Genomic DNA, 13295 nt, shown 5'->3' with positions numbered 1-13295 from the left:
AGTCTAGTCTACATGTGAATGAAAAATGGTAATGATGAGTATGAATTGTAAGATGTTAAGGGGTGTGTGCTGAACCTCAGATAGGCACAATTGGTGCCAGTGAGAATGTCAATGTTTGAATTGTGAAAGTAGAAAATTGGTGAATTAGATTAAGTTGCATAGAGGAGATGAACTGTCACACCCCCAAACTCGCCCCTAAAAGTTTGGGCATGACCAACTTGATAACAATCTCAAAACTCAATAATTATGTAATATGGGGCCTGAACGGAAGCAATTATCAATTTAAAATAAACATCCATTGAGCTAACGCTTACATGCTAGGATCACAAAACAATCCATCAATTAGCCCAACACATAAGGAACATGCATATAAGAGACAGTTATACACACACATATATACAGTCCCATCCCCGCAATTGGGGGTATAACTAATGCATCGATAGTGAAGCTTATACACACTTTACTACATTTGACAAAAACCACTGACCAATGCTATGAGCAAAGAAAGGAACTTCACAAAAATGGGTAACTTCACTGAATTGCTTGGACACAGCGGGATGATCGAAGATAGCTGTTAGGCTGGACTAAAACTGACCTCCGGGTTGATTACCTACAGAGACAGACATAACACAGAGTGAGCAGGGCTCAGTGAATAATAGTATGTAGGAAACTCAAATGAATAAACATGAATCACAATGCATATATGCGCATAGGTCACATGTTTGATCTTGTTCTGTAACCATTTCCAAACGGCCTTGGGCCCAATATTTACACAAAACGACCTCAAGGCCAACATCATGTAGAACGGCCTCAGGCCCAAAATATTATACAAAACGGCCTCAGACCCACATATCAATAGCTGTCTAAACATTGGAGGGTAGATAGAACATCGACATGTACACCACCTCCCTTGGCCATAGGCCATGAATCATACTCAATTCAAATCACATTCGGTCAGTGAGACATCAGTATATCCTCACCTTCCTCTACCTTAGATCTGTCCAGACTCAGTGGCTTATAACTGAACGGCCTCGGGCCCATCGTTAGCAAGGCAGAATGACCTCAGGTCCATAAGGATATCGTTACTCAATAATGCACATAAGTTTTCTAATTGTTCATCATGAGGAGACATAGTTTACTTACAAATAACAGAACTTTAATAATAATTATTAACAGTAAACAAAATATATCACTACAGTACTATTACTCACAGTGTTGTGGTAGAGCGATAGTCCCTTCCTGAATGTGACCTACACGTACATGAAACTCACAACTTAGTCCCTTTTCCTTTTAATCAATATCTGATTCGTTCAATCTCTATTAAATTACTAGCATTTTAAAAGTTTCAAACACACATTTTAACAATCCCAGAGGGTCAAACAGAAGAAATTGAGGACAAAGAATTTCTTCCCATGGGTCGCACGTGCGGGAAGGTGGGCTGCATGTGCGCCCCGCACGTGCATATATTGCAGTGCCTCAAAGTTCGATTCCCTTGTTTTCTGCACGTGCGAATGTGAGCCCCGCACGTGCGGTTGCGCCTCTGTTTGCATACGGTCGGTCGTTGCCTCTGTTTTTGAGCAGTTCGGATTTAGGCAAAATTTCACACAACCAACACATTATAGAGTAGAAAATGGGGAAATCAAAGCAATAATATGATATAACATCATACTAACATGAATCATAAACTCAATTAAGTCTTTGTTCTTTTCAAATTCATGATCACACTCAATATTCTTATGTTTGATTATATTTGATATATGAGTTATATACATATATAACCATGTGAGTTCAACATGAAAAAAAAATCAAGGGCAAGATGTAATTCCTCCATAAAGCTCAAAATAACTCAAAATAACCAAGTGATACAAACATCCTTACTATTAGTCAATTATTACACACATGGCTTCAATTACAAACCCTAATCACATGGATACAAACGAAACCCTTACTCAAGTCCAAGTGAGGGGTTAATTTAGGTGGATTGAACCTACCTTGAGCTCAAATCACCAAAATCTTTCTCAATTCTCCAATGTTCCCTCTTGTTGAAGCTTTCTCCTCCTGTTCTCCCTCTATAACTCTCTCTCTCTCTCTCTCTTAGGAGATATTTTTATATGATAAGTTTTCTAAGTTAAGAGTTTAAAAGAGGTAAATAAGAGTCATATAAGAGTTGACAAAAGAAATTTAATCAGTTTAATCATTCTGAATCAATTTTTTATAAAAATTCCTATTATGATCTAAAAATCATGATTATCACAATTATACAGTCAGTTTTGGATTATCAAGCCTCTAAGGCTCTCAATTTCTGATCCAAACGTTACAATTGTAACAGATTTTTCCCCTAATCGACAGATATAACTTACAATTAGATAATTTACACAATTAAACTTAACTTCACATGAAATTTCACATTTCTCAGATAAATGCACATAATAAGAGACCAAAAGCATACCAGAAAGCATATAGGAGGGTCGGGTTATTACACTCTCCCTCCCTTAAATAAGTTTGGTCCCTTAAACTTGTTTTACCTTATGATAGAAACAATTTTGGATACTGGTGTTGCATTTCCTATTCTTTCTCCCAAGTAGCTTCAGTCCCATAATGTTCTTGCCATTCCACTTTTACCATTGGGATTTCTCAATTCCGTAGCTGTTTCACTTGCCGATCCAAAATCCGGATTGGCTTTTCTTCATAGGTTAATTTGTCATCAAGTGTAATGTGATGATAGTCTACGACATGAGACGGATCTGGAAGGTAACCTCGAAGCATAGATATATGGAACACATTATGTACTTGACTCATACTTGGTGGAAAAGCAACTCGGTAAGCCACCGAACCCACTTTCTCCAGAACTTGGAATGGACCAACATATTAGGGTGTTAACTTACCCCTTTTTCTGAACCTTGGTTGCCCCTTCATCGGAGTGACTTTCACAAAAACATGACTACCTACCTCAAACTCCAAATCTCTTTGTCGGTTATCCGCATAACTCTTTTGTCTACTTTGAGCGGTTTTCAATCTTTCTCAAATAGTTTTAATCTTTTTAGTCGTCAGCTGTACAATTTCAGGCCCTAACAATGATATATCTCCGACGTCGGCCCAACACACGGGGGACGACATGGTCTTCCATATAAAGCTTCATAAGGTGCCATTCCAATGCTCGAATGGTAACTATTATTGTATGCAAACTCGACCAACGGCAGATGAATCTCCCAACTTCCCTGAAAATCCAAAACACACATCCGTAGCATATCTTCTAAGGTTTGTATTGTTCTCTCAGATTGCCCATCTGTCTAAGGGTGAAAAGCTGTGCTAAACTTTAACGTTGTACCCATCGCATCCTATAAACTTTGCCAAAATCTTGACACAAATTTTGGATCCCTGTTTGACACAATTGAGATTGGAACACCATGGAGTCTTACAATTTCATTCACATAAATCACAACAAGTATATCCACATTGTACTGAGTTTTCACAAGTAGGAAATGAGCGAATTTGGTTAACCGGTCTACAATGACCCATATAGAGTTCATACCCTGAGGAGTCTGTGGTAAACCTACAACAAAATCCATAGTCAAGTGTTCCCACTTCCATTTCGGAATTGGAAGGGGTTGCAGCAACCCTGTCGGTCTCTGATGCTCTGCTTTCACTTGTTGACATTGTAAACATTTTGAGACAAAGTCTACAATTTCCTTCTTCATATTGGGCCACCAAAAATTTTGCTTTAAATCTCGATACATCTTAGTATTCCCGGGATGTATTGAAAATCTTGAGGCATGTGCTTTTTCCATCAAATTCTTTTTAATTTCTGACACATTGGGAACACATAATCTGCCTTGAAATTGGAGCACCGAATTTGCAAAATTGAATCCGGGTCTTGGTTTTGTCTCCAACTCATTACAGATCTTCTTTAAAGATTCATCTTCCATCTACCGCTGCTTGATTTCTTCAATTAATGTTGGTTGGGCCGTTATTGCTGCCACCATAGCGTCCCGTCCATGCATCACAATATCTACGTTCATCCTTTCTAATTCAAGTGATAAATCCTTTCGCTCCGTAAGCAAATTTACCATACCTTTTCGACTAAGTGCATCTGCAACTGTATTGGCTTTACCGGGATGGTAATGGATCTGTAAATCATAGTCCTTAATAAGTTCGAACCATCGTCGTTTTTGCATATTCAACTCCTTTTGTGTAAAGAGGTACTTGAGGCTCTTATGATCAGTGTATATTTCACAGGTAGTGCCATATAAATAATGTCACCATATCTTCAAAGCAAAGACCACCGCCGCTAGCTCAAGGTCATGGGTGGGATAGTTATTTTCATGAGGTTTAAGTTGTCGAGAAGCATAAGCGATGACACTCTATTTTGCATAAGTACACACCCTAATCCTTTATAAGACGCATCACTGTAGATCACAAATCCTTCAGTGCCAGACGGTAAAGCAAGAATAGGTGTTGTAGTTAACTTTGTTTTCAATTCCTGGAAGGCAAACTCCCGCTATTCTGACCATTCAAACAACACTCCTTTCTGAGTCAATTGGGTAAGTGGCACGGAAATTTTAGAGAAATCTTTCACAAACCTTCGGTAGTGCCCGACTAATCCCAAGAAACTACGCACCTCGGTCACATTAGTAGGGGTTGGCCAATTTACGATTGCTTCAATCTTGTGTGGGTCAACCGAGACACCCTGCTTCGTTATCACATGTCCCAAGAATGCTACTTCATGTAGCCAGAACTCACATTTCTTCAACTTAGCATACAACTTCTTGTTTCGGAGCGTCTGAAGAATTAGACGAAGATGGTGCTCATGAGCTTCTGCATTCTTTAAATAAATAAGAATGTCGTCAATAAATACCACTACGAATTCATCCAAGTATGGCTTGAAGACACGATTCATTAAATCCATAAATGTCGTCGGTGCGTTGGTAACTCCAAAGGGCATAACTAAGAATTCATAATGACCATATCGGGTTCGAAAGGCAGTTTTCTCAACATCATCGGCTTCAACCTTTAGTTGGTGATATCCAGATCGTAAATCAATCTTTGAAAAGACTTGTGCCCCTTGTAGTTGGTCAAATAAATCATCGATGCGAGGTAACGGGTACTTATTCTTGATTGTTACCTTGTTAAGCTCCCTGTAATCCACACATAATCGAAGTGTTCCATCTTTCTTTTTCACAAAAAGGACTGGTGCACTCCAAGGAGAAACGCTCGGGTGAATGAACCCCTTATCGAGTAAATCTTGCAACTGAACTTTCAATTCTTTCATCTCAACCGATGACATCCTATAAGGAGTTTTAGAAATGGGTTGAGTTCTGGGCACCACTTCAATTGTAAACCCGATTTCAAGGTCTACTAACTCTCCTGGTAACTCCTCCAAAAAAACATCCAGAAATTCACAGACAACTGGAATCATGTCAGTACCCCTATTCGTTGATTGCCCTTTCAAGACACTGCACAAATATCCCTGACCCCCTTTTTATATTAATTTGTATGGCTTTATTGCAGAAATTAGATAGGGTGGAGAAATCACTTCATGCCCCTTAAAAGTGAATTCTGACTGCCTCGGTGGGTGGAAACTGATTTGCTTGGTCACACAATCAATAGTCGCTCGATGCTCACTTAACAAATCCATTCCCAAAACGATATCAAAGTGAGTCACGTCAAGCGATAGCAAGTTGGCATATACCTGAACATCCCCAATTAGGAGTTCACAAGCAAAATAAACAGAAGTACAAACCATAGAATGTAATGACCCCAAAAGTAATCCTTATTTAATTAGGGGTTAATGTGTTTTAATTCAACTATATCTATTGGAATTGAGAATGTTTTTATCTTATTTTGGGGTATGGATTGAGGTGGTGGTATGATGGTAAAGTAAGATTGGACCAAAGAGTATAATCCGGATAGTTATTCTACAATCAACCGTCACTCATTTGCCCTTTTCTTTTTCTACACTTTGAATTTGAATGTGAGGTTAGAACCATTGGAAAGCTTATTTCTGGGGCTTCAATTTGGACACAAGAACGACCTAGAACGGAGTCTCGATGAGAGAGTTATACCCGTTTGAAGTTTTTACATCTGTGCTGGAAGCAGAGCCGCACGTGCGGGGAATAGCGCCGCACGTGCGGGCTGTACGGGAGACAGCAACTCAAAAACGAGATTTTTGGCCCATTTCTTACATTTTCTTTTCCTCTCTTCTCCCTTCTTCCATGTCCGAAACCCTAGCTCCCAAAACCTTGATTTCCTCCACTTTTATCAACAAATCCACCATGGATCTTGCATCAAGGATGGAGAACAAGAAAGGGTCAACATTTCCGACCGATTGAAATTCGAATTTTTTGGAGAATTCTTCTCGATCTTTGCTCCTTTGCTTGATTCTTGAGGTAGGGGTCCTTATTCCCTTTCAATATTTGCATTCATGGATGGAATTATGGAATTTTGTGTATATACAAACAAAATCTATAGTTTTGAGCATATTATGTCCAACTTGAGAATTAAGGGTTTAGAGTTGGAGATGTTGGAAGTTAAATTGGTGGGTTAAAATGATAGATTGTGACTCCTAGATGTATAATCATTGGGAAAATTGGAATAAAAAGTAATAGGTTAATAAGTTTGTATTTTTCTTGAAATTTCAATATTTTCTTGAAACCCTAGGTTGATTAATGATGATAACCAATGATTTGGCCCAAATTGAAAGTAGAATAATGAAATTGAGATATTGATTTAGATATCTACAAGTTTAATTGGAATTTGAAAATGTTTGAAAATTATGTTTAAAATTTGCGAATGAACTTTGTTATGAACGTTGTAATTCATGCTTTAATGTAAAGCAAAAATTGGGGAAATAATTTATTAAGGATATGGATGACATGAACTCGGTTATGGAATGTTGAAATGGGATTCAAGGATTTAGTTTGAATTATGTTGAATTGCAAATTGATGTGTAATTGGTATAAAGAGAATTAAACAAGTTAAGAACGGAATAATTATATGTGACCCGATTTCTATGTGTATTATGAATTGTGTAGGGTCAGCTACATGGACGGACCAAGCATCTGAACACTATGAGTAGAAGTACAGTAGTCGTACATTCAATGATCGTTAATGATTCTTATTGTTAACATTTTATTTCTTGCAAGTATGTTGATTAACAAAGAATACTAACATTATGTACAAGATATCTATAGTGATTCACGACGAACCAAGGGAATGTATAAGCACTATGGAATCATGGTATTCACGTATCTCTGAAATCATTCAATTTGTAAATGTGCTTATCTCTCATTAGCAATTATCAGGAACGTCCTGTTAAACTTAAGTTAATTATGTTAACTCGTGTGAATGATGTAACGGCTACCAGTAGTACTCTGCTAAGTACAAGCCAAATATGGTAACATATATGAACGAGCAAACAAAGGTGTATGCTTCTATATGCGATTAATAGATCAAGTGAACTACGCTATTTCTTAACGAATAATTAGCTAAGACCACGGATTGTTTTATACGTTAATACCTGCTAAGCATTATGATAAACAACGGATTGATTTACGGATGGCTCAACCCAAAGACAGAATTCAATATCGATGACCTTGTCATGTAGCCCACATTATGATGTAACATGTTCTATCTTTGCTAAGTGTACTGTAATGACACGATATAACAAGAAATGTTCTATGTTCTAATATGTTACGTTTTGGAAGTAAAGAACAGTTGGCCATACATGTAAAGTATTCATGACATCTGTAGCACACGACCCTTACCTGGGGGTAATAATACCGTGTTTTCAAGTATGTTACGAGTTCAAGTATGTTACGAGTATACGCATGTTACAAGTTCAAGTATATACAAGTTTACGTATGTTATAAGTTTAAGTCTGTTACAACTTTAAGTCTATTACAAGTTCACGTATGTTATAAGTTAAAGGATATTACAAGTTCTTAGTACCGAGGAACAAGAATGCTTTATATTGACTTGTTAGCACTATTGAAGTGCCAAGTATAATTAAGTTTGAATTCTGATTTTTGTTTATGAATTAAGCATAATGCATATGTATGAAATTGTTTCCGTTTATGATATGTATGGTTGGTCTGTAAAACCTGCTAATTACTGGTATGGAACAAAGTGCTACTTGGAACTAAGTGCTACATTGTGAGTCACCTCTAAAATCCATGTGAGCCACCTCTTGAGTCCATACATATATGAATGAGGCTTATAGCCAATCTGGGCCTATGGCCATTCTATATGATCTATGAGGCCAGAGGCCATTCTGTATTTTCGGAATGGAACAAAGTGCTGTACGGAACTAAGTGCTGCAATGCGAGTCATCTCTAGAATCCGTACGAGCCACCTCTTAAGTCCATACATATGTGCAAGTTATGAGGCCTATGGCCATTCCGGATAAGTTATTATAAATATGAAACAAAGTGCTACACGGAACTAAGTGCTATGATGTGAGTCACCTCTAGAGTCCATGTGAGACACCTCTTGAATTCATACACATATGTTCAAGGACTTTATGCCATATGATCAAGGGCTTCATGCCATATGTACAAGGGCTATATGCCAACATGTTTAAAAGTTTAATGCTAATATGTTCAAGGGCTATCGCCACTTTGTTCAAGGGCTTAAAGCCATTATGTTCCAAGATATTATGTTTCAAGTCAATATGTTTCAAGACTGGGCCTTAGGCCGTTCAAGAATTAATACAGAATCAATTAACCTTATGCCTCATTATTTATGTATGCATTGATATGTGTTATAATTCAAGTTGAGCATTGAATCATTTATGTGCTATTATTCACTGAGCTTCGCTCACTTTATATTATGTCTGTTCTGTAGGTAATCACTTTGGGAGTCCGTCTTAACCCTTGAAGCTCACCCTTCAGTTGTCAACCTCAGTATGCCCAGGCTCCCAAACCAAGTCTATGCATTTATGTCAAGTTTTGTTAAGATTTTGGCTTGCACTTTAATTATTTACCTAAGGTTAAAATGTATGTATATGACCCCTTTCTATACCAATATTTGTTTATGCGGTCATGTATGTGTATGGGTATGTCTAAAAATAAATGACTATCACGAATGTGATCTTGGCATGTTAGGTTTAGCTCAATGGATGTTTTTCTATGTTATTTTATTATATTAAATGCTTCTGTTCAGACCCCATATGATATGTATATCAGGTGAAGTGTCCGTTTCTGTATGGGTCATGCCCGAACTTTTAGGGGCGGGTTTGGGGCGTGACATAGAATCCCCCAGAGGTGAAGACACACACAATACATAAGGTAATAATTCCTCAGGTCTATCTAAATTTTGAACAAATATTTTTGACACAAAGGAATGGGTAGAACCAGAATTAAATAGCACATAAGCAGAATGACCGTGAACAGTAATTGTACCTGACACCACTGTTGCAGCATTTTGCACGTCACCCGGAACCAACGCAAACACTCTTCCTCGTCTGGCAGTGTCTTTATTATTGGTAGGCTTTGTAGCTAACTTTGTACTTGGAGCTGGTGTTGACCCTGCCGAACTTGTAGTAGTTCTATTTTCATTTCAATTTTTGGAAAGTCGTATATGTTTTATTACTCCTCGGATGTACTGGATTGTTATTGTTTGTTGTTATTACAAACGTATATGGTAACGGTGTTGTGAAGTCACCGGATGGGTGACGAGAATTATTGCGTGGTGGTTGAAACTCAACGGGTAAATGATGAGAATAATTTGGCAAATGAACGTTTCGTTTCTTTGTGTTGTGACTTGGAATGGCACGGTCGACTAAATGCTAAGAATTTAATCAAAGTTGTGTTAATGAATGGCTTGTTGATTGAGCGGAAACTAAATGTTGATTGATGGTAAATGTAATTGCTATGAAAATTTTAGATTTACAAATGTACTTTGATGATAAATGATGAAGATGGGACACCGTTTGAGAAAGAAAATTTTATATATACATATAAATGTAAACGGTTTTTATTGTCTTATCTTTGAATGTCGGGCTGTATAAATAATTGGAAATGTTGCTAAGCTTTGTGCGAATTGAAATTGTTGTGATGGACCATACATTGTGGTGTGCCATTGGCTTTTGTTAGTGTCAGCCGAATTTTTGGTTTAATGGTGGTTTTCATTTTTCTTCCAAATTGGGAATTGGTTGTCTGGTGGTAGTGGTGCACGTTGTTGCTGGTTGAAAAGTTGTCGATTTTCCTTGGACGTACTAGTAATTGGCGTTATTCCATGTCTCTTGGACTTCAATGAGTATGTTGGTCGAAAGAGTGATCATGATCTCTTTCTTGTAATTCTTCTTGTTTGGGTGTCCTAAGGGCATTGCGATATTGAATCCGAATCTGGGAATCTATCCCAAGTGTAGAACTAGTTATAGGTGAGAGGTTGTGTTTCTTATTGGGTTTATACTACCTTTTGCTTGGCCTTCTTCTATTTCGGGGATGAAATTTCCTCAGGTGGGGAGTTTGTAACACCCGCATCCTTTAATCCTTTGGAGTGTGTATTTAATTCCCTTATTTTTATCTTTTGGGAGTTTTGGAGTTGCTGAATGTTGGTTTTGGAGGAGTGTGATCCGATTTAAACTCGTTAGGTTTGTTTGTTTGCGCTTGTTCCCGTCAAAAAGTTCCTTGGGAACTTAGAAATTCTATTATAGGGTCGACACCAGCGTTCCTAAGGGTCGACCCTTACCTATTGGTGAAGTTTCTCGAAGTGTTGCTGGAAAATAGGGTAGACATCGGTCTAGGGAGGGTCGACCCTCTTATGTTGCAGAATCTGTGTGTTGGTTGCTGGAGAATAGGGTCGACCCCCTCCTATCTAAAGGTCGACCCCCTTGCTTGTGCCAGATTGTCTTTTCTACCTAAAGGGTCAACCCCCTTGCCCGAAGGGTCGACCCCTGCGTGTTTTTTTTCAGATTTTTTTGGGTTCGAATGGGCCCTACCTTTGGAGGGTTTTGGGCCTATTATTTTATTGACCTTAGGTTTACTTTTCTACTACTATAAATAGGCTCCAAACACATTTCATTTCACTTTTTCTCCTCTTTCCTCTCTCTCAAACCGTGAGTTCTCTTCTTTCTCTCTGAAATCAAGCTTTTGGCACTAAGACCTCTAGATCTACTCACTTAGAGTGACCTTTTCACCTTGGTCCTTTGAGAAAAAGTGTAGATCTTGTCAAGGGCTTTTTTTTAGTCCGATTGGTTCGTGGTTTCGTCGCTATTGATTTTGGGTCGTCATCTCTTGGCTTCAAGAAGTAGGGGTTTCTACTTCTTTTTCAATATCAACGTTTATGGATAGATTTGCGGTATTTTCTTTGTATAAATACTAAAGTTTATATTTTTATGCATATTATGTTGAATCACGAGATTGGGGGTTAGGGTTTGAAGAGAGTTGGGTTTATTTGTTAGGTCATGAGTTTGGATCATGAGCCTGAGCAGCCTGTCATGCATGCAGCCTGGGTAGCCTGGCATGCACGCAGCCTAGATAGCATGGCCTTGCATGCACACGGCCTGGCTGGCGTGGCCTGTGCGCATACTGCGCACACGGTCTTTTCACCCCGGGCGTCGATTGCGGGCACATTCGCGCACGCCTTCGCACGTAATGAACGTCTAATGATAAGAATAACAGCCAAGACCAAGGCCAAGGCCGCGTGGCCAAGGCCAAGGCTAAGGCAGTAGCCAAGGCAAGGCCAAGGCCGCAGCTAGGGCGGCCTAGCCAAGGCCGCGTGGCCAAGGCCAAGGGTACAGCCTGCAGCCTAGGCAGCCCAGCCAAGGCCGCGTGGCCAAGGCCGCAGTTGGGGCAGCCCAGCCAAGGCCGCATGGCCAAGGCCAAGGCCGCATGGCCAAGGCCAAGGCCGCATGGCCAAGGCCAAGGCCGCAGCCAAGGCAGCCCAGCCAAGGCCAAGGCCACAGCCAACGTAGCCCAACCGTAGCTAAGGCCAAGGCCAAGGCCGCAGCCTTGTCCATGCCTGCAGCATGCCATGCCACAGCCTTGGCTAGCAACATAGAATGCCAAGGCCTTGGCCAGCAGCATGCCATGCCATGCCACCGCCAATAGCTTGCCATGCCAACGCATTGGCCAGCAGAATGCCTTGCCAACGCCTTGGCCAGCGGCATGCCTTGCCACAGCCTTGTCCAGCAGCATGGCATGCCATGGCCTTGGCCAACAACATAGCATGCCACGACCTTGGCGAGCATGCCTTGTCCCCCAGGTAATTGCCATTAGGTTTGGCCTTGACTTACGTACAAGTTGCCTTGCGAAATGCATGTCCCTCGGGTAATTGCCATTTGGTTGACTTTGACATGTGAACGAGTTGCCAGTGCTTTCCTAGTGGAAGCTTGTTGCCAAAAGTATGTCCTTCGGAAGTTGCCTGTCGCGTTTGTTATTTGCATTTGCGCTAACCGGTACTTGCTTGGCTTCTCTAAATGTTTTTGCACGTTCGTCGCGCTTCTTAGTCCTTCGGGGTGTGATTCGTTTTGGGGGGTTGGTGCATAGTGTACGGCGTGGCGCGTGAGTTGTGTTTGGTTTGTGCGAACTCCACCTTGGGAATCTATGGGGATGCTACCGACCAGATATTGGTCTTAGAGACCACCTGCCGACCATTTTTTATGGTGAAAACCAGAAAAAGTGGTCGGCCGACCAGATAAACGGCCGACCAGTTTTTGCTGCTGGTTTTTGGTTTTCTACAATAGAGGGCAAGAAAGGGGTATGGCAAAGTATTTGCAACACATGTATGCGCGACCACCCTCCCTATCATTACATAAGCTCAAGGGAGTGTAGGTTTGGACCCTCAGGCCACCAATCACGCATCTCGATGCATGATGGCCGAGGGGCCGAATTGCGCAACTCAATATGCAATGAATGCACATACAAACTTGTGTAATAATTAGTTGTAGCTTGTTATTCATTCAGTTGTGTAATAACTAGTTTAATTAGATTAGCTTAGATTAGCTAGTTGGTTCTGTATTATTCATTCCGACCCTTCGTCGAGAGGGCACAACTGTTGTAGATAAGTGTGCGTGTGTGTGATGCATGTCTTCCAACCCCCATTTCTTTCTCATTTTATTTTACCAGCTTACGATGGTTAGTTTTAGGGCATGTTTTAATTAGCATCCTTATGCTCGCACGTTTACATCTATTCATTTGTCTTGCATGCACCGGGCTCGGCGCATCATACTAACTTCATTGTATTTCAATTCCTGTTTGAATACATGTATCAAATTACATTTCGCATGACATTTTAGAATAGCTGAGCCTATCTTAGTTGCATTTTGTATGTGTTGCATTAGGCATTTTTGACAT

At 39.9% G+C, this 13295-nt stretch overlaps 1 protein-coding gene across 5 annotated transcripts in view; it reads right to left on the bottom strand.

The window, feature by feature from the left end:
* Nucleotides 1-254: 254 nt before the first annotated feature.
* LOC114296893 (uncharacterized) overlaps nucleotides 255-13295 on the bottom strand; it is an 89263-nt gene continuing 76222 nt past the window's right edge. For 2 of the 5 annotated variants that reach the window (XM_082898067.1, XM_082898066.1), the window contains exons 7-9: nucleotides 1356-1567; nucleotides 1212-1250; nucleotides 255-610 (exon numbers count right to left, since the gene is read on the bottom strand). In XM_082898067.1, the coding sequence (XP_082754193.1) occupies nucleotides 1359-1567 (209 nt within the window). In that variant the 3' untranslated portion in view covers nucleotides 255-610; nucleotides 1212-1250; nucleotides 1356-1358. The remainder of the gene's footprint in view (nucleotides 611-1211; nucleotides 1251-1355; nucleotides 1568-13295) is intronic. The other 3 variants (XM_082898069.1, XM_082898068.1, XM_082898071.1) reach the window with 2 other exon arrangements.

The sequence above is a fragment of the Camellia sinensis genome, chromosome 12, assembly GCF_055761805.1.
Source record: "Camellia sinensis isolate YWXY chromosome 12, ASM5576180v1, whole genome shotgun sequence".
Taxonomy (NCBI): Eukaryota; Viridiplantae; Streptophyta; class Magnoliopsida; order Ericales; family Theaceae; genus Camellia; species Camellia sinensis.
This window is presented reverse-complemented; position numbering and strand designations above follow the sequence as displayed.